The sequence below is a fragment of the Camelus bactrianus genome, chromosome 5 (assembly GCF_048773025.1).
Source record: "Camelus bactrianus isolate YW-2024 breed Bactrian camel chromosome 5, ASM4877302v1, whole genome shotgun sequence".
Classification (NCBI taxonomy): domain Eukaryota; kingdom Metazoa; phylum Chordata; class Mammalia; order Artiodactyla; family Camelidae; genus Camelus; species Camelus bactrianus.
Window position 1 is genome coordinate 38,580,546 of NC_133543.1, and position 26,136 is coordinate 38,606,681.

The window sequence follows — 26,136 nt, forward strand, 5'->3', positions numbered from 1 at the left end:
TAGGGTCTGGGGAATGTCCTGGATGTTGATTGAAGGAAAAGACTGCTGAGGCAGCTAGTGCTTGGACCTACGTATGAGGTACCTGAAGCTTAGAACAAAAGCCAAATACAAGGACGTTCCAGAATTGACTTGGTGGTCAGAGTGCTAAAACAAAGTTTTATGTCTGATTAATTAGAAGAGGAATAGGCCTGTTAGTAGAAACAGAAAAGTTGGAATCTGGAAGGAATCTCAGATGTCCTTTAGTTCAGCCCTTTTTGTTGGTGAGACCTGTGAGGCCCTGCTCTTAGACATTACTCTCTAAGGAGTTACCTTGTTCCTGCAGGCCCATTTCCTTGTACAGGCTCATGTCCCGTGCGGTTCATTGGCCTTCATTGCAACGGGTACTTGTGTTCATAGCAGTTTTCCTGATGTCTTTGTAACAGTGATCCTATTTGAAGGTTTGGGAACACCAACTCTGCACCAGTTTGCTCATAAAGTAAGTGGTATCTTAAAAGAGTTGAGCTCTTTCAAGTTCTTACAAGTTTTTATTTCAACAGTAGCATTTTACCTTGACTTTAAGTTGCTGGGGGATGAAGATCACCTAACCTTTTAACTTAAACCATTATAGTATCACATAAAAAACTTTGAATTCTATAGTTAGAAGCTAAGGCACTTTTTATCTTGATTCATAATAAGGAGGCTGAACTCAGCTTTGTTTATTTTCTAACTTCTATAAATTAGGAATGTAATTTCTGAAATGATCTCTATTTTGTTTTCCTTCTTCTACCCCCCAGATTATACAAAATCAACTCAGATATTTTATAGTTTTCATAATTGAGTGTTGTAATCTGTATTTTATTCTACATGGATTCTTTTCCCTTAACTTGAGTCAAAATTTTCTCTCTGGAAGGATATTGAAGAATTTACCCTAGCTGCCAGCTTAAAGGAGGAAGACTACAAAGAAAAATCCATTTTAAAAGTTACTCTGATGAGGTGGCAGATGCTGCTTAAAATTTTCATTAACACTTCATTTAGAAGGAGAGAAAACACTGTAAAGGAGCGGGAGAAAAATGAATAATGAGAGGATGATCATTGTAGCCAACACCTGAGTTTTATTTTTGAGGGAGAGCTGTTGAAGACACTCCTTAACCTGCTAGCCTGAAGATCTGAGGCTGCAGAAAATGCAGTAACCATCTATACAATAAAGATTTTCTGTATTTCTAGGCTTTTCAAAAATAATCTATACTGGTAAATTTTCCCTTTATCTTTTCAGCACTTTTTTAAAAAGCAGAAACAAGCAAAAGTGTTACATTGTTGTGTTACAGATTTTTGCATTTCTCTTCTATCTGGCGTTGTAAAAAGTGGAACATGTACTTGGGTTGAGAATGTTTCAAATTCTCAGCTCAGAGCTTGTTTTAATGGCCTTGCCAGTGAAAATGGTGATAGCTTTCACTATTGCTTGTGGATGCACCAAACCAGCAGATTTGTCAACCATTTCCCACTCTGAGAAACACTGACTTCACTTGTTCACCTCTTTATTGAGTCTTTTCTCCAACAGAAAACTGACTGAAAGAGGCTATGTGGAAACATAGAGACAAGTCACCTCACAAGTGCATGGTTGGAGGTCTGTCTCACGGGTTCCCGGATCACCGGAGGTTATAGGATCTGGGACCTGCTTCACGTGATGTGAAGTTAAATTAACAAGTTTTAATAAAGGACCTGGCACAATAGTGAGTAGTCAATAAATGTTAACTATCTAGGATTGAAGGAAATACTGAAAATGACTCAGCAAATTTCTACAGCTCTGATCTAGTATCTTCATCTGCAAGATTTATTGCACACTTACCATGTGGAGGAAGTTTTACCAAGTGCCGAGGATACAGAAAGATACCTTAAATAATATATTTGTACATGATTCATGACTTATTATTATAAAGGGATTTTTTTATACTTATCATTCTATCTTCATGAAATCTTGGGGAGGTGTTCAAGAATTATTTGCCCCATTATGCAAATGAAGAGGCCGAGGCTCAGAGAATTTATCCATAGGTAGTCAGTGACCGAGGCAGGATTTATAATCAAAGTCTTCTGACTTCTTTCCATTGTGTCACAGTGTCTTTTTGGATGATTTGATTGAGAAAAAGTGTGTGTGTGTTTATGCACATAAACACTGACACATATTAAGTATCACATGCGTATAACCAGAACTAATGATATGGGACCTTACAGGGTAGAGTGAACAAATCAGACCGAGGGAAGAGTCAGGAGACATGGTCTGCATGTGGGACAACCATTAGTAAGACTGGGAGGAGTGGTTAAGAAAGGGGAGAGGCAGGGAGAGTGGTATGAGCAGCAGGTCAGTGGGGAGACTGCATGGTTTGTTTAGGAAACAGTGAGTAGATGAATCTGGCTGGAAGTTTAGAGCCAGTTTAGGTACTATCTTGAAGGCCAGGTTATGGAATTGTCATTTTAGCTCATTGACAATGATTTGTTGAAGGTTTATGAAAAAAGGGGCCAAATTCGGGTGAACATAGAAATATTTCTATTGATGGGAGAGGATATAGCTCAAGTAGTAGAGCACATGCTTAGCATGCACAAGGTCTGGGTTCAATCCCCAGTACCACCTCTAAAAATAAAGAAATAAACCTAATTATCCACCCCACCAAAAAACAAACAAAACAAAACAAATATTTCTATTGAAAGGTTGTAAGAGTTAGATGGTTTCCTTGGATCCTTTTCACATAGGGGTATATACTGATTAATTAGCCTCTCCATGGCAAATGCCTTTGACAAAGGGAATATAATTGAGAATCAGAAAATTCACACTAATAATGGCCCGCCATTCATATGATCACTTGGCAGCCTGTTGATTCATTTATTCCATTCAAAAAGCATGTATTGAGACCTTTTGATTTACAGGTTCTGTTCTAGCTGTTACCTGGTCTTCTAATAGGAAATAGAGACGAACACAAAATTTCAATGGCTGATTTTAAAAAAGGTTCATTAGGGGTTTTGTGTATCCCTCACCCTGTGTCTCTGTTTCTGTCTTTGTCTCTGTTTCCCCCTCCCCCTTTATCCCCACTTTGAACTGTCTGGATTCAACTCTGCCAGCTCTGTTTCTTTTGGCTGTAGAGACAGAAGAGTGCTTGGCTCATTTTTTTTAAATTCATGTATTTTATGAGTTTAATTGATAGAAAAAATATGCCCAGGTGATGTCATGTCTGAAGGGTAAAGGAGAGGAAACCTAAAACCCCAAATTTTGGTTAAGTGCTATTAGCCTGGACCTTGGAACCATAAAAGACTGGTACAATTATGCCAAATGATGTAACATACTCAGTTGGCATTGCATTCTGATTAGGTTGAACCCTTACATTAGCTTCCAGGGGAGCTCTAGTTACTAGTCTTTATTTATAGACAGATACTAGTTTAATAATTGAATAGTTACTGTTTGAAGATAGTTTTTGTAAGGGGGAAAATAAGCCCTTTTTCCTGTTGCCATTAGAATCTAGATACTACAAATCTCACAAATGTTGGCATGGAAAGTCCGCAGAATACCTTTTTGCTGGACTCTGGGAAAACCTGGTTAGGGCAGTTGAGGAAACATTCATTCAAGGCTCTGCAGTAATACACAGTTATATAAAGTGTAAGCTTAAGATGTACAGCGTGTTGATTTGATCCATTTATACTCTGCAGTGATTACAACCATAGCATCAGCTAATGCCTCTATCACACCACATCATTATTTTTTTAAACCGTATTTTATCCCTGTTTATCCATTCATCCGTTGATTGACATTTAGGTTGTTTTTACCTCTTGGCTATTGTGATTCAGGCTGCAAGGAATAGGTTAGTGGAGGTGCCTCCTCAAGATCCTGATTTCAGTACTTTTGGATAAATACCCAGAAGTGGGATTGCTGGATCATTACATAGAGAAGTTCTGTTGTTTGACGAACCTCCATACTGTTTTGCGTAGTGGCTGTACACTTTACATTCCCACCAACAGTGTACACGGGTTCTAATTTATACACATTCTTGTAGACAGGTGTTTTTCTTGGTTTTTTTGGGGGGGATTTTTTTTTTTTTTTTTTTTTTTTTTTTGATAATGGCCATCCTGACAGGTATGAGATGCTATCTCGTTTGGGTTTTGTTTACATTTCCCTGATGATTAGTGAGCATTTTTTATACATCTGTTGGCTATTTGTGTGTATTCTTTGGAGAAATGTCTATTCAAGTCCTTTGCCCATTCTTTAATTGGATTATTTGGGGGTTTTTTGGTTTGTTTATGCTGTTGAGTGGTAGAAGTTTCTTATGTATTTTGGATATTAACCATTTATCAGATACATGGTTTGCAAATACTTTTCTCATTCCATAGAATTACCTTTTCACTCTGTTTCCTTGACTGTGCAGAAGCTTTTTAGTTTGATGTAGTCCCACTTGTCTAGTATATTCCTAAACATAAGGAGCTAGTTCAAAATTGTTGTAGCTTTCTTTTTAAACTTTCTTACAATGAGTGGTGGTTTAAGGACAGCAAAACATGGCTCTAACCAGAACTCTGATGAACGCTGAATGTATTTCAGGCTGTGAACACGTACCTGGAAAGAGAACCTTCTGAGTCTCTGACCTGTAGTCAGGCAGACCCAAGAGAGCCGCTCCCCCTGGTTTCCCAAAGAGTTGACCTTGTTCTTTTTGCCTTCTGCAGTCAGAAATCCAGCTTTTACCTGCCTTCACGTTTCTTAGAATATGTCAACAGGCTGGATCACTAATCAGTCATTCTGATGGGCTTTCAAAACTGAAATACTCTTTTTCTTCTCAGCACCTGTTGCCAGTGCTATGTAGGTTCAGGTACTCACTGCCTGCTCCTGGCAGATTGTTGCCATGAATGAGAGTAGGTGACAGAGTTGTGACTCTAGTACTAAACAAGACATGTCTTATGTAGATTTCTTAGAAGATATTTGCAGAAATTGCTTGGTTTTTCATGCTTCTTACTCCCTCTAGCATTGACTATAACTTCTTCATTTATTATTATTTCGTGTAACTTGTAACCACTGGTGCATAAAATTAATACAAGTGGTTAGTCATTTCTCATTGGTTTTGATCTGACGTCAACTTTGGCATCTGTTTTTTTCCACATGCTCAGACCTTGGTAAGTTTTACCGGGCATCGCTTCTAAGATAGTGTCTTATCTTTGAATGTGAGGTTAAGATTTTGTTTTCATTCCGTGCTTGACAAGGTAGCAGGCAGTTCTCATAGTTGGTAGAAGAGAGGACCTGAAAAGTTTGGTGATGTTTCTGTCAAAATGACCTCTCAAAAAAAGAGTTTCCTGGAAACTCTTGAGACCTCAAAAAACAGTCCTAAATATCCATCCGCCCCCCCCATTATCTTTACCACAAATGGCAGGAGCTCCAAAAATTAGACTCAGGACTGTTTTCTGCCTCTGGGAAACCCCTCTTCTGTGTCCAAGCGTCCAGAGCTTCAGAGCTCTGCTTGCCTGTCTGGTAGAACAAAGGTTCTCGGGATGGCACGTAGTCCACCCCAGTGGTCCAGGTTTTGAGTCATACTCCCTCTGTAAATATTGTGTTCTCTTGTTTTCCCTTTGTAATCTGAGGTAGTTCTCTGATTCTAATGTCTCATGGATCCAGCCCCAAGTCACCAGAGAACTGTAATTGTTCCACCACCTTTTTGACGGTTCCCTTTAACGTGAAAGGGTTGTTACATGTATTCAGGGTGAATGTGTCAGGCAGGAAATGTCCATTAGAGGATGTCAGTGAAAAATGCCCTCATCCATAGAAACAATGGAAAGATGGGCAAAATATGCCAGAATCAACTTTTTGGAACTCTAGAGATTAAAGTCTTCTAACAACCTGGGGGTCATCTATTTAGGAAAAATGGCTGAATCTCAGTAAGAACAGCTAGCTAGGTGACATTTGAACTTGTGCTGCTTTTCCTCCCTCAAGAGTTCCATAATCAAACCATCAGCCTGGTAGGTGGCGGAGAAGGGGCAGAATGGAGCTGAAGGTCTTTCTAAGCCTCTCTTCCTCCTTCTAGACAAAGCTGTGATGTACCCTGAAATTTGAAAACCATTAGCAAAGAAGCCAACTTCAAGCCTCAGTTGAGGAGACATACACCATTAGCTGCTGACAGAATCCAGGATCATTCGAGACATATTAGCTGGGGCAAGACTAGAGCTTACCTGCCTCAGTAATCATAGGAGACCACAAGGAAGCTAGTGCTGCCTCCCACGGGGGCCTTCTAAATGTATCACAGTGAACTGGGGACAGTCTCCAATCTGGCTCTGTTTTCTGTGACCTTTCATAGTAACTTCAGGAAGAAAATACTACAGTAATTGGTTTCACTGTGTATAGTCTGTAATGGAACACATGCCAAGGATATTAGTTTTCCACAGAAGCACCCTTACCTCCTACTGAGTCACCGACGTAATCCCTGTAAAGCTCAGGTCTTTGTGGAAAGTTTATTCAAATAGCTAAAGTGGGATGGCCAGCGCTTGCGAAAGGTGGAGAGAGCTTAGCCTAAAGGGCTGTAGCAGGGAACTGGATTCAGGCCTTTATCTACCATTTTAAAGCTAGTACATTGCATCATATTTACCTGTGTTAACACGATTGTACATGCAGTATTTGGCTGGGGTGGCTAGTTTCATTTGAGCTGTTTGAGTTTTAAATTGGTGATGGATCATTGCTGTGATTTTCCAGCCCTACCTAAGTGAATCAGTGTGACTCGTATACTTGGCAGAGATCACTAATCACTTACCCTTATCTTTTTTCTATGGAAACTGTTAGTCATTTTATTCAGGTTTATTGGCATCCAAGTGGATGTGTGTGGCACCAGGGAGTAAAATTTTCTAAGCTTAGTTGTTCTGATGATACTTTGTTCTTTTGCTACATGTGTTGTGGTGGAATTTGACCTCTTCGCAGAAACTCTAAACATGGTTCTCCACTTAAGAACCAGCTTTCCACATAAGAAGCCTTCTAGGAGACCTTCTTCTGTGGGGCGATTAAAGTGGGGAGAGCATTATCACATGTTCTAGTTAGCTTTCTGTCCTTAGATGGATGTAAACCTAGACCATCTGCAGGAGTTGGTTTCTTGTGCACTTGTTTTTTCTTTATTTGGAAGGTAATATACATCCATTATACAAAGTTTAAAGTACAGATAAAATAATGGATGGAAGTATTTTGTAATTCCACTGTTCAAAGAATTACAAGATAGTGTGTTTTAAATGTGTTAGTTACAGTTCATGTTCAGTTACGTTCACTGTATGTCACCTTTATGATACTTATCCCAAATGTGTCCAGTCCTTTTATACCTACTCGCTGAATTAGAGCTTCATTTAAAAACAACTTTCATATGCCTAAAGACATTTACCAAAAGTAGATATATACTAACTCGATCAAATATGGCTTCATTGAGAAAAGGTCATATGAGGATTTTAAGTATGATCCTTTGCAAAAAAGTGTTCTCCTTTGGGGTGTGACTGTTACCACTCCACCATATTGTGCTGTGTAGGTGTGTGTACTATTACTAAATTCGTTTTAAACATTAGAATGTGCATGCAGCAGAAGGGGTGGGCTAGCTGTAGACAGAGCACCTCTTAATACAGGGGATAGTGATATCATCTCTTGCTTCCTAAACTAGATGGTGGCAGAAGCAACACTTGATTTTTTATTTTCCCTTAGTACTTCATAGACATTTAAGATAAACAGTAGATGCGTAATAAAACTAACTTTGGGGCTTAAACACGAGATTTAGTTTGATTTCCTATGGTTGGTAGAGAGTACCAGGGGCCAGTTCTTGTGGATTGCTCACCTTGTCCAGGTGTCCTTATTGTGGAAAATGTTTGCAATAAGGTTGTTAGCCATAATTCTGTTGGAATTTTAGATTCAGCTTGGAGAATCTATTAAACAGGTCCATGGGGACATGTTCTTTGGATAGTATCAACACTGTGCCTAGGAGCTGAATTTAAAACATGTCCCAGAAGGAAAAAGGTAATAAGGTACTCAGATGATAATTAAAGCAAATAAACCAAATCTCTAATCACATAAATTGTCAAACTCTACAAAATGTGCATGCTGAAGAGTAGATTAGTATCCGTGCTGACCCGTGGCACAGTCTCTGAAATCTAGCCTTGGACATTTAAGGTGATCCTAAGTTAAGCTGTTTGCAAACACTTTGTTTTTGCCGAAGTAAAGAGTTGTGACATTTATTATCAGGAATGCATTTACTTAGTGGGGGAAATTTTTTTAGAATGAGAATTTCAAAATATAGAGCAAAGTTTCCTATTAAGTTAAAAAAAAATGCTCACTTGCCTGATAAGTGATATAGGATAGAGTTAAAGAGAAAACTTTGCTTGCCAAGTGGATCAGCCGCTGTATCCTGAAGAAGATGCTCAGATGCCGCTGTTCTTGCAAACTAAGCCTTAATCCTGTATGGTGAAATCATTATTGGAAGGGAGGGGGAATAACACCTATATAGGACCCAGGCAGAAAAATGCTGTCGGGAAGACAGGGTACGGACATTTGACAAGGAACTCATCAGCACATATGGCTGTAGGCAGTAGATTTTTTACATGATAACCTGATAGGTAGATGATGAATCAAGCTGAGAAGCAGTTTGTAGAGAGTGACTGTCCTGATTCCTAGTGAGGAGACCTGGGGTCTGGTCTCAGCTCTTACTTGTACTTGGCTCTGTGGATGTCATGTCTTTGGGCATCAGTTTCCTCATCTGTGTCAGGAAAGGTTGATGTAAATATCACAGATCTTCAGCTGTCAGTGCTATGGTTTTCTTGCTGTCACTGCTTATAGGTGGTGTTTTTTAATTTATTGTAATGCTGTGAATTTAAACACAATTTCATATGTTTCCTTTAATTCTCACTCTTTTTATATAAACCAGAAATCAGGGAAAAATGGATTTTTTTCCAGATATCATTCACTTCAGGAAAAAAGCTAGCTCTATTGTTCTGAAGGATAGAATATCATTAATAAATAAAATACACATTGTTTTTATTTATTGATGTCTTATGTATTATGTACTTTATAAACTCCTTAAATATTGACAAGTGTGCATGTGCTGTTTCGTATTAAATACATTCCAAAAGTTGATCCAGAAAATATATTTGAGATTAACCACCTACTACAACAAATACAAGCCCTTTGTGTTAGTATTCACTAAGTAGGTTATTATAGTCAAGTTTTACTGGTTTCTCCAAATAATATAAGTATTTTGCCTTCTTAGAGTCTTTTTACAGTATAGCTGAAGAACTGAATTAATAAATAAAAGGCAGGAACCTGTTTTGTTACTTTACACCTCTTAGGAAGCACCATTAGATGTGTAAGTTTGGTCTCCTTTCTGAAATCAGGAACATTTATTTGGAAGTGAAGCGGAATGACCTGGCCCAGCTTCCTTAAATAGTGGTTTGTTTGTGTAGGTACATCTTCTGTGGTCACTGCTACCGCATGTAAATATAATTCAGCAAATGACGATTGATTCCCTTGATGACACTTTTTTTTTTTTAACCTTAGATGACTTTTTTACACTAATAGCCATTGCTTTTAGTTAGAAATGACAACTGTCTCTAATCAACTATTACAAAGCCAACAAGTGATCCCACTAATGACATACAAACCTGAGGTTAACATAAGTGAAGACTGGCAGAGGAAGGGAAGAAACTTCAGGTGTGGACTGCGAAGACGACATTCTGGGTCGGACTAGTGGTGTGGTGGTTGTATGCGGAGGCACCAGTCTCGGCGAGACTTCTGTCCAGGTGTTAGCAGTCATGCTTGGGCTGTGGCAAAGTGGCACCTTTTAAGGTTGTATTTCAGACACTGACATTGGGCTTCCTAACACCAGAATCTGAATGTGTTTCCTTACCTGTTCCTGCATTCAGAACTGAATTAGGCCAACTTCCATTACTAAAATGTCATTTTCCAGTGTGAGTAAAGCAGGAAGTCCTCAAAGCATTCTTCCTTAAAACCAGGGTAAGCAAACCAGGTTTTTACACAGTCAGGTGTATTGAGACAAATGACTTGATGAACTACTTTTCAAAAATTTATTTGGTTCCTTAATAGGCTTACATGAAAGAATCATCTTTCTTCTGTTTGGTAATTTTTGAATAGAAAATAAAATGTAAAAGGGTTGTTCAGCTGAACAGTTGCAGACATACCTGTCAATTCAGTTTTCCGCTCTTAACCTGCACCTGTGAGACTTTTGAAAGCAGTTAGTATTAATTAGGCTTCCTTAAACTTTAAAAATCAGCTTAATTCAAGGAGAAGGAAGGCCTGTAGCTTATTTCCTGGAACATTTGTGTCATTGACTCTGTGGGAAGTGAGTTGACAACTTTTGAAACGTGCTTGCACTTCAGCTTGGAGCTGTGGAGAAAACTTTCCCGGGTTTCCCCTCTGAGGCAGTCATTTTAATCTCACACTGAAGCCCTCAGTGTTACCATCTTCTGACTTGTACCATCTTACATAGTCACTGCTTTATAACTTGCAGACTCTCATAAATCTGCAGAAAGGAGAACTAAGGCTTAGCAATATAGGGTCTCCAGAATGAACCCTCATTTGAAACATCATAACCCTTTGAAATGTTGGCAGATTTCCGTCTCAGTTTCAGCTGCCTTAAAGGGCTTTAGGTGAGGGATCAGGCTGCGGAGGTATTTGCATACTATTTAAGTTTTGCATACTATTAAGGTTCAGTATCACAGGCTGATATCACAGTAGCTAATATATGACCTGGCCTAGGCTTAAAATCTGAAGCAGGGACTCCTGAGAGCAACGATGGGAAGGGAAGGTACCATTAAAATTGGGTCAGATAATAAAAATGGGATAGATGATAGAAGGTCTGCAAATAAGCTAAGCTTTCCCCCTTCACTTGTTTACAACTGCAGTCTACATGCATGTTGTCTCAGATCACCTCTGCAAATCTAGCTTGGCCTGTTGACGAGAGCCTGGATTATTGATGAGTTTCACGTAGAATCCGATTTGTTACATGCTGTGAGGAGAGTTGAGGTGCGCTGTCCGTGGGTATCTGGCCTGATGTGATAATTACCAGTACACAGAATCATGCAGGCCTCACGGTCTATGGAAACAGCTTGGTGGTGATGGGTTAGTTGGTGGTGGTTTGACCTGCCATCCACATTTAGGTATAGGCAAAGGTAGAGAAAACAATGTCCTTTTTTTTCTTTAAGTGCATTTGCCTACACATAGAAAGTAGTCTATAGTTTTATAGAAGTTTCCTTTTTTTATTTGTAGGTATAATACTTTGCCAAGCAGAAGAACCCTGAAAAATTCAAGATTAGTGAGTAAAAAAGATGACGTGCATGTCTGTATCATGTGTTTACGTGCCATCATGAATTATCAGGTAGGTTTGTCTTTCTGATCTTTTTTAAAAAAAATTTGAATTCATTAGACTGAGATCTTGTTCTCTTTGGTTTCTTTGTATTATTTCTATTTGAGATAAATGTCAGGATTTAATGAGATTCTATTGAAAAAAAAGGTCTGGATCATATTTGTGCTCATAATTTATGGCCCTTATATTTTTAATTAGCATTTATAACTTATAATGTACTTAAAGGGAAGAAATTTTCCTCCCACATTGACAAACTTGTCTAGATGACTTGGTAAATGTTTGTGACTATTAAAGACTGAGTAAGCCACTGGTTGTGGGCAATAATGGAACAACTTTAGAACCTTAGGAATGAACAGACTTACACACTGTGTAGGTCATTGTTTCTCAAAGGCTTATATGATGAACAGGCAAGGAGTTGCAATTACTGTTGGTTGGACTCATTGGTTCCTAATCTTCATAAGAAGCACTTGGAGGGTTCTTGTTAGAAAGGCAGAGTCCTCCTTCAGATGATGGATGCAGATTATCCCTACTCTGAGAAACACCGGGAGCGGCTACAGTGTGTAGGATTCATGCTAACCACAAAGCGGGAGTTAGAGCCTGGAGTATCTAGGGTGAACTCATAGCGTCGAAAGTCTAGTTGGGGAGGGAGGGGAGGGTATAGCTCCCTGTGATAGAGTGCTTGGCATGCATGAGGTCCTGGGTACAATTCCTAGTACCTTCATTAATCAGTCAATAAATACATATATACATACATACCTACATAAAACTAATTCCGCCCCCCCCCCCAAAAAAAAACCTAGGAAAAGCAAACTGGGGTGAGAATTAGACAAACAGTTCAAATTAGAAATTCGGATTTGATTTCCATTGATAGAGATGCTACAGATGGGTCCAAGTTGAAATGGACAGTAAATACATAGGATGTATTAGAGTTTAAACCCAACATAAGTGTGCCAGATTGAGTTTAAGAAGGGAAACGCGTGTTTATTCTTTCAATCTATTAATATTTTTTGAGCCTTGTTAGACAGACCCTGTTCTAGGCACAAGTACTATAGCATCAAATAAATAAGTGCCCCATGGAACTCACTTTATATTGAGGGGGGACATGATAAACAATTAAATTGGTAAACTGTATAGAATTTCAGATAATAACAGTGATGAAATGAAAGCAAACACATAGTGCTTCCTACAGTCTAGTACTTTACTATAGTCTATTACTTGATTTAAGCCTCATAACAGTCCTTTGAGATTGGTAATATTACTCTCCCCATTTTATTGATGAGGAAACTGAAACATAGAGAAGCCCAGAGTCATATGGCTAATGAGTGGTGAAATCAGATTTGTAACAACTGGAATGAGAGAACAAGGTAAGGGATATTTAAGAAAGAAGATTCGGGGCAGAGAGGAGGCAGGTGCAAAGACCCTGAGGCACTATAGGTCTAATGTGCTCAAGGCCCAGGAAGGAGGTCAGGTTGGCTGGGCCAGAATGAATAAGAAGGAGAAAGAAGAAGATGAAATCTGAAGTTAAAATGGGGTCCTAATTATGTAGGGTTTTCTAAGCTGGTAGAAGAACATTGGCTTTACTATAAGTGGAAAGCTATTGAAGTGTTCTAAGGAAAAGTATGACTTGATCTGACACTTGAATTTAAGATGATCACTCTGGCTTCTGTGTTAGGATTGATCTTGGGGGGCAAAGACAAAGGGAGGTAGACCTTTTAGGAGGTTGTTGCTTTAATTTAGGTGAGTGTTGATGGAAGTACGGATCAGCATAATAGAAGCAGAGGTGATGAGAAGTGGCCAGATCCTGGTTTTGTTCGGTGGTAAAGACAGTAACTTTGGGTTTGTGGTGAGGAGTGGAGGGCTGCTCCAAGGTGTTTGTCCTGGGCACCTGTAAGATGGAGTTGCCATCTACTAAGATAGGGAAGGCTACAGGATGAGTAGATTTGGGAGACCTGATTGGAAGTTCAGTTTGGGGAATGTTAACTTTGAGATGTCCATAGGCATCCAAATAGAGATCTTAAATAGGTGGTCGGATATGCCGGTCTGGAGTTCTGGGCTGGAAGTACAAACTTGGGAGTTAATATGTGACATATAAAGGCAGGAGAGTCAAGGAAATCAGCAGGGGTAGACAGAGAAGCAAAGAGGTCCCAAATAACTCTAGAGTATTCTGTTCATATGTCAGAGAGATGAAGAAAAATTTGCTACAGAGACTGAGAAATAGCCAGAGAGATAGGAGCCAAGTACAGGAAATGTTTCAAGGAGCAGAGAGTACTTAGCTATGTCCAGTGCTGCTGCTAAGTCATGAGAGTTTTCCAGGGGCTCTAGCCAAGTGCAGGTCATGGGTAATCTCGGTAGCAGTTCATCAGAGTGGATGAAATGCCTGATTGAAGTAGTGTTGAGAGAGAACAGGAAGAGAGGAATTGGAGACCATAAGTGGTTGGAGTTTTGCTGCAAAAGAATAGCAGAGAATTGAGGCAGTAACTGGACACAGGTTGTAGGATTAAGAGAGATTTTGTTGTTGTTGTTGCTGTTGTTTAAGATGAGACAATTTGCAAGGGAGGGTAATAGCACAGTGGTAGAGTGAGTGCTTAGCATGCACAAGGTCCTGGGTTCAATCCTCAGTACCTCCATTAAAAAAAAAAGGTAAGAATTTGCATCATGTTTTTATGCTAATGGTATTGAATCAGAGAGGGGAAAAAATAATGATGGAGTGGGAGAATTGCTGGAGCATATAATGTTCTCAAGTTGGTGAGAGGGAATGGGATCAAGAGCTCAAGTGCAGGAATGGCCTTAGTTGGGCTCATGGGAGAGTTCACCTCCAGGAAGAAGTGAGAAGGGAAGCCACATATCTATGTGGGTGAGTTGATTTGGTGGGAGCTTTTGGAAGTTTTTTTTCTGATTGCTTATTTTTTCTCAGCATAACTGGAAATAAGATCGTGAGCTGAGAGTGAGTTTGGAGGAGAAAGAACAAATCCTCAACTCAGAAGAATCAAGAATGATTCTTGGTCCTGTTTATTGAACTTACTTCATTTTATAGAAGGATGAAGTAACTTGCCTCAGAGCAAGGCAGATTTTCCCAGGCTTTTGGTCCTGATAGCCACTGCCCAGGGAAGGGACTAGAGGTGATGTCCACTCTCATTGCGCAGTGAAGTCAGCTTAAAAGAATTCAGATGCTAGGGCTCTGTCCTTGAGATTCAAAAGAAATTGACCTGGAGTGTGTCCTGGGTAATGGGTGTTTTATTTTGTTTACTTTCCCAGGTAATTTTGCCAAGCAGCCGGGTTGGAGAATCAGTGGGCTGGAGACTTTTCATCCTTTTTAACAAAGAGAAGCATGTAGTTTATTCGTAGAGAATGGGAATATGGTGCCTTGATAATAGCATCATTCCTGAAATTTTTCATAGAGAAATATGTTCAGACACTGATGTGCTAGAGACATAAGTACATTTATGATGGTATAAAATTACATTAGGTAGAAACTTTAGGTTTTTGTTTTTTCATCAACATCAACAGTCCCCTCAATTGACTCTTAATGCTTTGTTTTTTCCATATCAATTTCAGTATGGTTTCAACATGGTCATGTCTCATCCACATGCTGTCAATGAGATTGCACTAAGCTTGAACAACAAGAATCCAAGGTAAGCTGGCTTTGTAAAATACAGATCTAACTCTAATTAGGAAAGCAGAGAGCTCATTGACCCTTAACCAAATAAGAGTTTGGAAACTTTCAAGTACAACTTTTTAAATTAAGATTGCCAACAGACTCCTTGGCTACGTAGAATTTTATTTACAGCTTTGTTAGATTTTCACGTGTGGCAGAGTTTGAGCAACTGGTGATAGCTATGGCCCTTCACTGTTTACTTCAAGCTTTCATTCCCCTTGAGGCCTGGTTCTCAGCATCCTTGCAAATGTAGCAAAATTGAGTGAAGAGCGTGGAGCTGCCAGGTTGTTGGGACTGTGGCCAGGAGAGTCTTGGTACAGACTTAGCCACACCACTTACTGCTGAAAGCAAACTAAAACCACTACCCCTTCTCCACACATCATTTGCAACCTTTACACATGTAGCTTTTATTACCAAACAAACAAAAAAAACCCCACAAAATAAAAATAACTGTGCATGCAGATTTCTTTCCGTATTCACTTTCCTATAAAGGCCAGTGCCATGTATTATTCACATCACAGATGACGTCTAGAAGCCTGTCTTCATCAATTTATTTTAGTGTCATGTGTTTTCCATTTTAGTGCATTTCTGCATTTCACACGTGTTACTCCCTCTTATCAGATCTCTCTATATAGACTGTGTATCTGAAAACTTAATTCAATTAAAATATGATTATAAATTAGATCCTTTCTGATTCAGAGTGCAATGCAAACTGTATATCCTATTTAAATGTTGAATATTATTATTTTAGACTTCCCCTGATTAAAAGCTTTCGCACTTTTGTGATTGCTTCCTTAGTTTACCAGAACCCCAAGTAGTCACACATCTTTGTTCCTGCTTTTACTACGGGGAGGTCATTATTCATTTTTCTTAAGACAGCTGATATTGTGAATTATCAGAACATTCTTCGTTTAGAGGTTGGCAATAGCTTTTATTCCAGAAAAAAGATGAAATACTGAAGTAATCTTACTGTGAAGAAACAGCGCTGTCCTTGACGTTGTATTTGAAAACTTAGATAGTATCCCTAAGGTTCTCCTTCTAAAAATATTTCAGATGGAGTTTTGTTTTCTTCAGTCAGAGAAAATACCCTTGTATTAGCACAGCTGTAATCCAGCTCCTTTCAAATCTCCTGCACAGGAGGAAAAATGATTAAAATTTGCATGTTGTAGGGGATTTTTATGGAGCCATCACAAATTAGCAGATTTGAAATGTAGGACATTGATTTCAGTTGATTTTGAACTTTGGCAAATGTTATACCTCTGACTCTAGGACCAGAGAAAATATTTTTTTTAATTCTTATTTTTATTGAAGTGTAGTTGACTTACAATGTTAGTTTCAGGTGTACAGCAAAGAGATTAAGCTATCCATATACATACATATACTTTTTCAGATTTGTTTCCATTTTAAGTTATTACAAGATAATGAATATAGTTCACTGTGCTAAATAGTAGGTCCTTGTTGTTTATCTGTGTTATATTAGTAGTGTGTATCTGTTAATCCCAAACTCCTAATCTGTCCCTTACCCCTCACCTCTCTTCCCTGCCTTGTAACCACAGTTTATTTTCTACATCCATGAGTCTATTAAAACCAGAGAAAATATTTAACCAGTGGGTGGTTTCCCTGAATAGTCTTGTGTTTCCTATTGTCTTTAGCTAGTAAAAACCCTTTTCCAACCATAGTACACTGAGCATACACTGAGTCATCTGATGATAGAACTAAAGACTTAATCTTCCCAGAATTAATTTTCATTTGTGAGTAATTTGTAGTCTTGGGAGAGGGAAACATGCCTTCCAAATTTGCTACCCTCGGTAAGTCACGTACGTGGAAGTTGGTGAAGATTTGAAAATGCACGTGGCTTTAATGTAACTATGCCTCAGTTGGTAAAAGTTTGAAAAAACATACATGGACAAATATTTTATTATCATATTCATCTTAGAAGAATCAGCCAATTCGTTCACTTTCACTGATTTGTGTATTTTTTTTCTTCTTGTTTTGACAGAACAAAAGCCCTTGTCTTAGAATTGTTGGCAGCTGTTTGTCTTGTCAGAGGCGGGCATGAAATCATTTTATCAGCATTTGACAACTTTAAGGAGGTAGGATACTCTATAGTTTTAAAAAGAAGGCTCACACAAACATCTTCTATTTGGACATCTTTGAACAGAATGGTTTACCGTGTGTGTGCTATTATTGAGATATAATTGACATATAACATTATATTAGTTTCAGGTGTACAGCATAACAAATCGATATTTGTATATATTGCAAAATGATCACCACAGTAAGTCTAGTTAACATCCATCACCATGATTTACCTTTTCATTTATTCTAGGGCCTAAAGGGTATAATAGTAAATTATCTAAGATGTCACTGAGGGAGAAGTAATGAACTCAGTCTAAATATTGTAAGTGGATGCATTAAGCTTCCCTTGGTGTCTCATTTCCAAGGAGAGTTAAAAACTATTTGCAGGACTCGCTTTCCTTTGGAGAACACGGAATAGCCAAGTTTGAAAGCAGATATTGTTGAATGTATGAAGTTTTCATTATGGTTGTTACTTGAGCATCCACCTTGTAAATTTCACCAACTCCTTCATTGTAGTTATTTTCCTCAGATCAGATGTATGATCATTGCTTTGCTGGATGCGATGAGAAACATATCAAATACAGACACTGATTTTAGCAGTTAGTCATCTTAATCTGGTGATCTGGTCACAGGAAAACAACAGCCACTGGGCATGCTTGATTGAAATGGAAACTAAATTGACTACAAAAGAAGAAACAGTTACACGAAGATAATATGACACCAAGGATTTTGAACCAGAGTATCAGGGTATCACTACGGAAATCGTAGCCAGTTTCCCTTGGTGGTGGTGTGCAGCTTTACATAGTCTAGAAGGCTGCCTCCCCTAGTAATGTGTCTAACATCTGAGGCTACATTGAGGTGGGATGTTACCAGAGTAATTGAAGACATTGGAGCCCCAGCTTACAGTGGGACCATCAGCCAGGTTGTGCCTTATCCTGGCAATCCCATTTGATTCCAGATGCTTCTGGATTAAGACCCAAACTGGGGGTGGAGGTGGAGGATATAGCTCAGTGGTAGAGTGCATGCTTAGCACATGCTTAACATGCACAAGGTCCTGGGTTCAAACCCCAATACCTCTATTAGAAAAAAAATTAAATAAATAAACCTAATCCCCCTCAATTCCCCCCACCCCCCACCAGCACACACAAAAAACCCAACCTGGATTAAAAGTCAGATCTCAGAAGGACTTCCAGACACTTATCTTTCCTGGGAGCCTCTGGAGTAGAACTGAGCTGGCATTTATTGAAGTCCTACTGTGTGCCAAGGGCTGTGCCAGGTACACACATTAAATCATTTGGTTCTACAGGAACCAAATAAGACAAATATTAATACTGCCATATTACAGAAGAATAAACTAAAATGTCAAATATATTATTGGCCCGTGGTCCTGTGGTCAGAATAGTGGTAGAGCCAGGGTCAAGATTTGGTGCTCCTGATTTTGAATTTCCATTTTTGGTGATGTTTGGGCCCAGTTGTGTGTGAATCTGCTGAGGGATAAACTGTATTAGGCAGGATCTGGGAGCCCCTCCCCACCCTGTACCCCCTTAATTAGACTCACCACCCCCACTGACAGATGTACCAGTGAGCCACCCATAATCCTGTACATGGGCTGTCAGGCTTCAAAGACGCTGCAGTCCATAGAGAAAACAGCCCTCCTGCCCCTTTATTTGCATTGCCTTCCTCTCCCCAGTGCCTTAAGATTTTGATATTATCCATTTTGCTAATGCAACCGTGGACAGAACCGAATATATTCAACCGTAGAGAAAAGATTTGGGTTCCAGGAAAATGATGAAAAATGGTAGGGAACCTTTAAATTCATGTTCTGGCTTCCAAAACAAATGGAGAATGTAGAGATAAGACTTGTCAGAGAATGTTTTTATATTATCATACATCAGTACATAAAACTTATGTTTATAAATAAGGAGATATGTGTTTGGGTAGATGGGTCAAATATGAAAGTAAAACAGCATATAAAGCTAATATCACTCTCAAATCTTTTATCATTAGATCATATTTTGAATGTATCACGTGCAAAATCTTCTCCACGCTGGAAGCACTTACTATACAGTTATCAGTGATCCTTGTTATAATAAAAGCCACATTATAACAAGCAACTGATTACTACTGCAGGTCAAATTATGTCCTAAAATTATAATTGCATAGAATCAGTATGCGTTAAAGCCAGTAATTCATGAGATGAATGTTAAATTTATTTTCTCTTAAATAAGGTAGAGTGCCTTTCCTATGCATAATTTGCACATAAATACTGGCAGAATTGAGTTTTAACTGTCTGGTGTCAGAATTGTATGGGATTTAGCCATTTAGGGCATAGTGTGTGCTTAGTTGGAAAAAAAAATGTACTCCTGCTAAATCTAATAGCTGGCTAGTAGTAAAGAGAAGCTAAATTTTGACCTTGAATTTGTAGAGCTTTAACCACATTTCTGTAATTTCTTAGGAATTATGGTGGGTGTTTAAGTTCTGATTTCTCCTTGGACAGGCATTTGCATCTTAGAGAAAACAAACCATGCCAGCAGGAGAAGGGACAAGGACAGAGCTGGTTCTGTGGGTGCTCCTGGCTTGCATTCACCTCAAGCCGTGGTGTCCATGTAGGCAGCCCAAGAAGAGGACTGTCCTAATAGCCATGTGTGTGGGGACAGAGTAGGAGCATGCTCCTTAGAAACTTTATTCTTAGGGACAGGTCAAAAGATCATCCAGATCATCGCCTTATTTACCTGTTGAGTCTGAGGATGAAAGAAGCATTAGTTTGTTTTGATCTTGTTTTAAAACAAAAACAAAAACATAAAGCTACCCGCAGGCCAGAGTTTTTTAAATCTTTTCCTTTTCTTCTTTTTGCCTATCTTTATGTGAGTTGATTTTTTTTTTTTTTGATATATCATAGTGAAAAGTGTATTCTTTAATTATTTGAGCAAAAATGTCAGTGGAATCTTCTGGATTTAGGGAAGTTTGGGAGCCAGCTGTTGCTGATTAAGAAAAGTTGTCCTTATGATCTCAGATGCCTGTGCAGATAGGGTCTTGTGAGAAATGCCTGTTGAATTGCCCGTGGCAGAGAGAGCACCATCCCAGGTACCTTGGTACTAGGGAGTCGGGCCAAAGAAGTCTTTGCCCTCCGTAAGATGGTTTTTAAAGCTTTTATTGCTTTGGGACATTGGGATTCCATTCATCTTCTTAAGAAGGATACAGGGATTATCCCTGCTTTCACGGCTGGGAGTGGCGTAGGGTGGTGGTGTGGTTGACATCAGACATCAGTTATCTATTTTTGCAGATAAAGTAACATGCGTTAGCTTGCCAGACCCTTTGGTCTTGGATCATTGGCAGAGCGTAACTGAGCATACTGCTGCAGTGTGGTAGCAGACGCTAACAGCATATTTAAAGACCACACATCTTAAGTATGTAGCACGATTTTTTCTCCCTCTACTTCTTGATCCAACAAATCCATTCTGTCTTATTTGACCACCTCTAATTAATTCAACTGTAAATTAAAGGAAAGTATTTTTTAGCTTTTGATAGATTTTAATGTATGATTACATTGATTTCTCATATTTCAATTAATATTCAGAATCCCAGCAAGTGTGGTTTTCTATGTTTTTGCAAAGACTTCTTATGCTACGTGTCTCATAATGTCTGAAGTACATGTTTTAGGAAAATAGCATTTCCAATTTAATGGTAGCTGATGGCGGGAAGAATTAACATTCCCGCTTTTGGTGGGTTTTGGGGGCTTGGGCCTAAGCCTGCCCTACGTCACTGAGCAAGCACATAAATCACCTCAATGTATAAGATGATTAATGAGTTTTAGTTACATAAATTCAGATAGTAAACTTGTACCAAGCATAGTTTGTGACATGCCTGAAAATGTTGAGTCTAGTTTGTAGATGAAGACTAAATCCATTATGCTCCTTGAATTCTTTTCCCTTAAACATTTTTTTTTAATAAAGGGAATTAACACATCTGGTTTTGGTGTTGAAACATCTCCTCATGAAAATTTATGGTCCCAAATTGAGGACCAGGGTGAGAACAAGGATTCATCTGTTTTTCCTTATTGGCTAATTTAACCACGTGGAAGGACAGATTACCATCTTCCCTAAATTGGTGCTTTCTTAGTTACCTGGCAATAGCTATTTTGGAGCATTTGTTCTACCAGACAGAAAAAAAAAATACATTTGGAAGTAAAGGTCACTCTGTTGGTATTTGCATTAGTTTCAGAGTCTTGTTTGCAAGAAGCTGAAACTGACTATAACATACAGAAGAAAGGGTTGATGGGAAAGATGTCAAGACATGCACAGAGTCGACAAAGTAAACTGGAAAACGGGCAGACATTCCTAAAATGTGGCTAGACGCTCAGGCTGTGCCCTTGAAGCCTGGCCACCACAAACACGATTTCTTCTCTCCCAAATGACATGGACCGTGGCTATCAAACCTCTGGGTCAGAAAATTACACGTACTGGTTAAGGACGTCAGCTGGCCCCCAGTTTGGAGTTAGGAACACTCCTTTTAGTCCAATTTCCCTTAGGAACTTTGAGGTCTTCTACCTAGTCCTTGCTCTCCTCAACTTGTCTTAGTCTTCCTACTGTTTTCCATTATATTTTTTGACATATCTGAGAAATTGCCTTTAAGAAACTGTCCCCAAAAGTCTGGCAAAAAAAACAAAAAACAAAAAAAACTCCTGTTTGAAATCAAAGGGAAAAGGCACTGAGGCTGCATAGAGTGCAGCAGACTAGCTTTCTCTGACACTACTAATAAAACCCTCTGAGGGCTTTGTGCACCAGCTCCCCCAGGCTCCTGGGAGATGCACGTGGCATTCATCAGGATTTCAGATTGATTATAACTGTGTTCTCATCTGCTTCCAAAATGACAGTATCTGGCTTTAATAAATAAGCCTGAGGCTTCAGTTTGGTTCTTAAAAGGCCCAAATCCTTCCCACGTCTGACCTTCCAGCACTGACAGACGGAGCCTTGTAAAATGAGTCCCTCAAGGCCACCAGCTCTCTCGTGCACAGCACTCTTGGCAGTCGCCGTTCTTCTCTTCACCTTTTGCTAGAAGGCTTCCTAAGTGAGCTGACGTGGTTTAGCTACTGGACGTCTGAGAGCGCAGGCGCTCCACATTATTAAGTTGATTTAAGAAAGCCTGTCAAGTTTTATTTACAGTGGGTCCGATGGCGCAGGAAGGAGAGCAGACACTCTGGTGTGCTTCCAGCATCCCTCTGAGTTTAATCCCATCTAATCTAACCTCTCAAATATTTGAAGGGTGTAGCATTATAAATCGAGCACAAGACCATCCAGATAACTCGTTCAGTGGTAAAAAAATTTCAGCATAGAAGAAAGGGTACTTCTGTTTTCAGTCTCTTATTGAACTATAAAAAATGTGTTCTCTCAAATCTCAAACTCTGGAAGTGACAGTTCTAGAACATCTGTGACTTTCACCATATTGGCCCAGAATTAGATTGCTCTAATTCACCTGGACTGTGACCAGTCCGTCTCTCGAGGATCAGGAAGCAAAGTCACCATAATTATCCTTTGGATGGTGTATTCACTGTTGTAGTTATGGCTTGTTCATCGTAAATTACTCTGAACTTAGTTTTATTAGGCTCATGGATTCTGTAGGTTAGGAGGTCAGGCTGGGCACGGCAGGGATGATTGCCTTTGCGCCGTCACATCTGGGGTCTCATCAGGAAAGATGTGACGGACTGGGGCAGGGGTTCCCTTGAAGGCTTCTTCACTGGTGTATCTAGTTTCTGGGCGGTGATGACTCGAAGACTGAGCTCAGTGGAGCCTGTCAACCAGAGTGCCTCCCTCTGTGTAGAGCTCTATGTGGCTGGAGCATCTCGTAGCATGACAGCTGGCTTCCAAGAGGGAGTGCCCAGGAGGGAGCATGGAGAGCAGACATTCAAAGAGACAGAAGTCACAATGTGTCTTCTGAACTAGTCTTGGAATTCATCAGTGTTGCTTCTGCTGGTTGGTTACAAGTGAGTCGCTAAGACCAACCGAGATGCAAAGGGGAAAGCAGTGACTTCACTTCTTGATGGTGCAGTGGGAGGGTCACAGTGCACAAGGACATGTGGAGTGGGAGAGACTGCTGTGGGCATCTTGGGAAAATACAGTTCACCTCAATAACTTTTGGAGAATAATCTGTTCATCTCTGGCTGTTCCTCTTCTGTTTTCTCTCTCTCTTCACTCAACCCAATTCTTGGTTTCTCCACAGGACTGAAAACTGTATCAACTTTTTCATTGGAGGTAGAAAGAGTGGTTACTACTTTGAAGCCAGTGTACTATGGGCAAATAATATTTTCATATCCTTTTTAGAGGAGAAAGAAGCATTTATATAGGATTTCTGAGCTTCCGGTAATGAACCAGTTACTTCTTAATCATCTGTGTCTTTATCATGTAGTAAGGAAGTGAAGGCAGTATCCTGCTGGTCATTTAGGGTTGAGTCATGCTAACTTACTGGAAAAAATTGTCATGAGTATTTGAGTGCCCGTAGATGTCAGGAACATTGACACTGAAATAAGAAGATGAATAAGACAGAGGTTCCGCCCTTAAGAGGGAACATCCCAATCTAGTTAAGGAAACAGATGACTATTTCTGGTTATCCTACTAGGCTGTATAAAGGCAAATGCTAGGTGCTTTGTGAAGAGGAGGAACAGCGGGGCAAAAGGAGGAGGGGGAAGGAGGGCAGATGATGGGGTACGAGCTTTCAGGGGAGGCTTCCTGTAGGAAAGGGTGCCTGGGCTGACTTTAGGATAAATAAGAATTAACACAGTGTATTTGTTTCTTACCACTGCTGGAACAAATATGCCATAAACTTTAGCAGCTCAAAACAACACAGATTTATTATCTTACAGTTCTTTTGGTCAGATGAATAAAATAAGTCTACAGGATGGTGTTCTCTGAGGAATCAGTTTCCTTGCCCTTTCAGTTTCTAGAACTTGCTTGCACTCCTTGGCTCCTGGGCCTTCTCAGCCTCTCATCCTCTGGCCTCCTTCCTTTACTGACCTTTGTGATCCCATTGGGCCTGCCCCCCAGATGATCCAGAATAATCTCCCCCGTCTAGATCCTTAACGTAGGCACAGTGCCTTTGACGTGTAAGGTAAATGTTCACAGGTAACCGGGATGAGGATGTAGACATCTTTGGGAGGTGGCTTTATTCAGCCTGTCACACCAGGTCAAGATGTCATTTTATACAAAGAAGATGACATTGTCATAACGCTTCAGTTTACCTTATATCTCCAATCTTAACGAAGGCAGGCTGTGAGAAGAGAAAAGGTGAAATAGGACATTAGGAGCAGATCACCAAACACCTCATTGCTTATTCCAGAGTCGTCCTAGTGCCCTGGGAACTAAAGGTAGCAAGGAACAGTAGTAGAAAATGGATTCCTCAGTCTCCTCCAAGCATCAGCTATTTAGATCGACTCAATAAAGAAATGGCTGTTAAGTTTTGTACCACAAGCCAGTTGGGTGGTCTCAGCATGAAGTCACTTTGACAGATGGGTGTGGTTGGGGTCTGAGATGTGTTTCAGATATTTTGCCATTCATATTTCCAATTCCTTGGGCCTCTTCCTCCATTGACAGTCGTCTGCTCGCTCTGCTGCTGTGTTCATTCACTTCTAACATCTTCAGGACTTGACTTTAATGGGGCCCAGGAAACTTAAAAAAAAAAAAAAAAAAAAAAAAAGGAAGTACAGGAAGGTAATGAGATTATCATGGTGTCTGATGAGCCTTGGTAGAGATGCTTTGCTTCTCAAGCTGACTGTCATTCGACCCTCCTCTCTCTCCACAAGCCTGAGTGCAATTTTGTACAATAGGCAGCTTTATCTTCGATTTCATTGTAGCAGCCACTTTTTTAAAATCAGGGTGTTGACTCCTTGTTTTTATTTATTAAAAATGCCATTTCTAAAACTTGTGCCCTCTGCCAGCTGTAAAACAACTGGCCTGTGTGCCCCGATACCATATTCTGGGAAGAAAACCATGGATGCCCTGAGGACGAAGCAGTGAGAGCTGTGTGCTACTTGAAGACCCCGGAGAGGCCGAAGCAGAGGCTGGCACAGTCCCGAAGGCAGAGCTTTCACTTGGGAAGGGTTTCTTTGTTGTTTAGAAGAGGTTCTGGCCGCGGGCTTGTAAGGATGGTGTGATGCACTCTGTTGTGGATTGATAAGAGAATTGGAATCAAAATTCTTCTAGCTTTGATGGTGTCACCGACAGCCATTGTTAGAATGGGAGTTTTCAGTTCCCTGTCAGGATTTGGGTGCCATTTTGTGGCAGTTTATTTCTGCAGAGAAAGGTGAAAGGTCTGCTTTAGGATCAGCTTGGTTTCTTTTTCTGTGTGAAAGAACAGCCTACGTATTCTTTCTCTCTCTCGCTCTACCCTGACTCACATAGTAAGGATATGTATTTTTTTAAAGTCTGTATCGTAAGACTTAAGTACACTTCACTATTCTACATTTGTTCTAGCTATTTTTTAAGTAGTTTTACATTAAGTGGAAATATAAGTAATTGTTTTTAGATGTCAAATAATTCTGAATTATAGGTTATTGTAGTTGTTACTAAACCTAGTGCTAAGTAGTAGCTAAGCCCCAGAGACAGGGCCATGTTAACCGTCTTAACTAAACTTCTAAGTTCAAAAAGAGCCATTAAATTAATTACCAAAATTCTTGTGCTAGATCTGTTAACTAGAAAAAGGATAAGATAAATCATATATGTGTCATATGTGTGGATCTGTGTGTATGTAAATTGTGTGTGCGCATGTATTGTGAGTAAGAGTAGAAAGATCTATTTATGCATAATAACCTGTAAAGGGAAACCAGTGAAAGGATTTGAAGTGGCTGTGTTTCTTCTAATTTGTGTGTGTATTTATTTCTACTGCTTTGGGAGTCATATTTTGCCTCATGTGGCCAAATGTCTCTATGATACAGGGTGAGATTTTCTCTTTGAGGAACATTTCATTTGACTTGCTTTCTCTTGTCCTTTCTAAAGATGCTCAGTTATTTTTTGTGTAACATCTCTCCAAAAATAAAGGCATTGATCATTACCACTTTTCTTTAGAACTAATAAACAAAAT

General features: G+C 39.5%; 1 protein-coding gene across 4 annotated transcripts in view; it reads left to right on the forward strand.

Moving 5' to 3' along the window:
* FMNL2 (formin like 2) overlaps positions 1-26,136 on the forward strand; it is a 367,782-nt gene that overhangs the window by 294,588 nt on the left and 47,058 nt on the right. For all 4 annotated transcript variants that reach the window (XM_074363666.1, XM_045504947.2, XM_010967870.3 and 1 more), the window contains 3 exons: positions 11,237-11,345; positions 14,889-14,965; positions 16,988-17,081. In XM_074363666.1, coding sequence (XP_074219767.1) covers positions 11,237-11,345; positions 14,889-14,965; positions 16,988-17,081 — 280 coding nt within the window. The remainder of the gene's footprint in view (positions 1-11,236; positions 11,346-14,888; positions 14,966-16,987; positions 17,082-26,136) is intronic.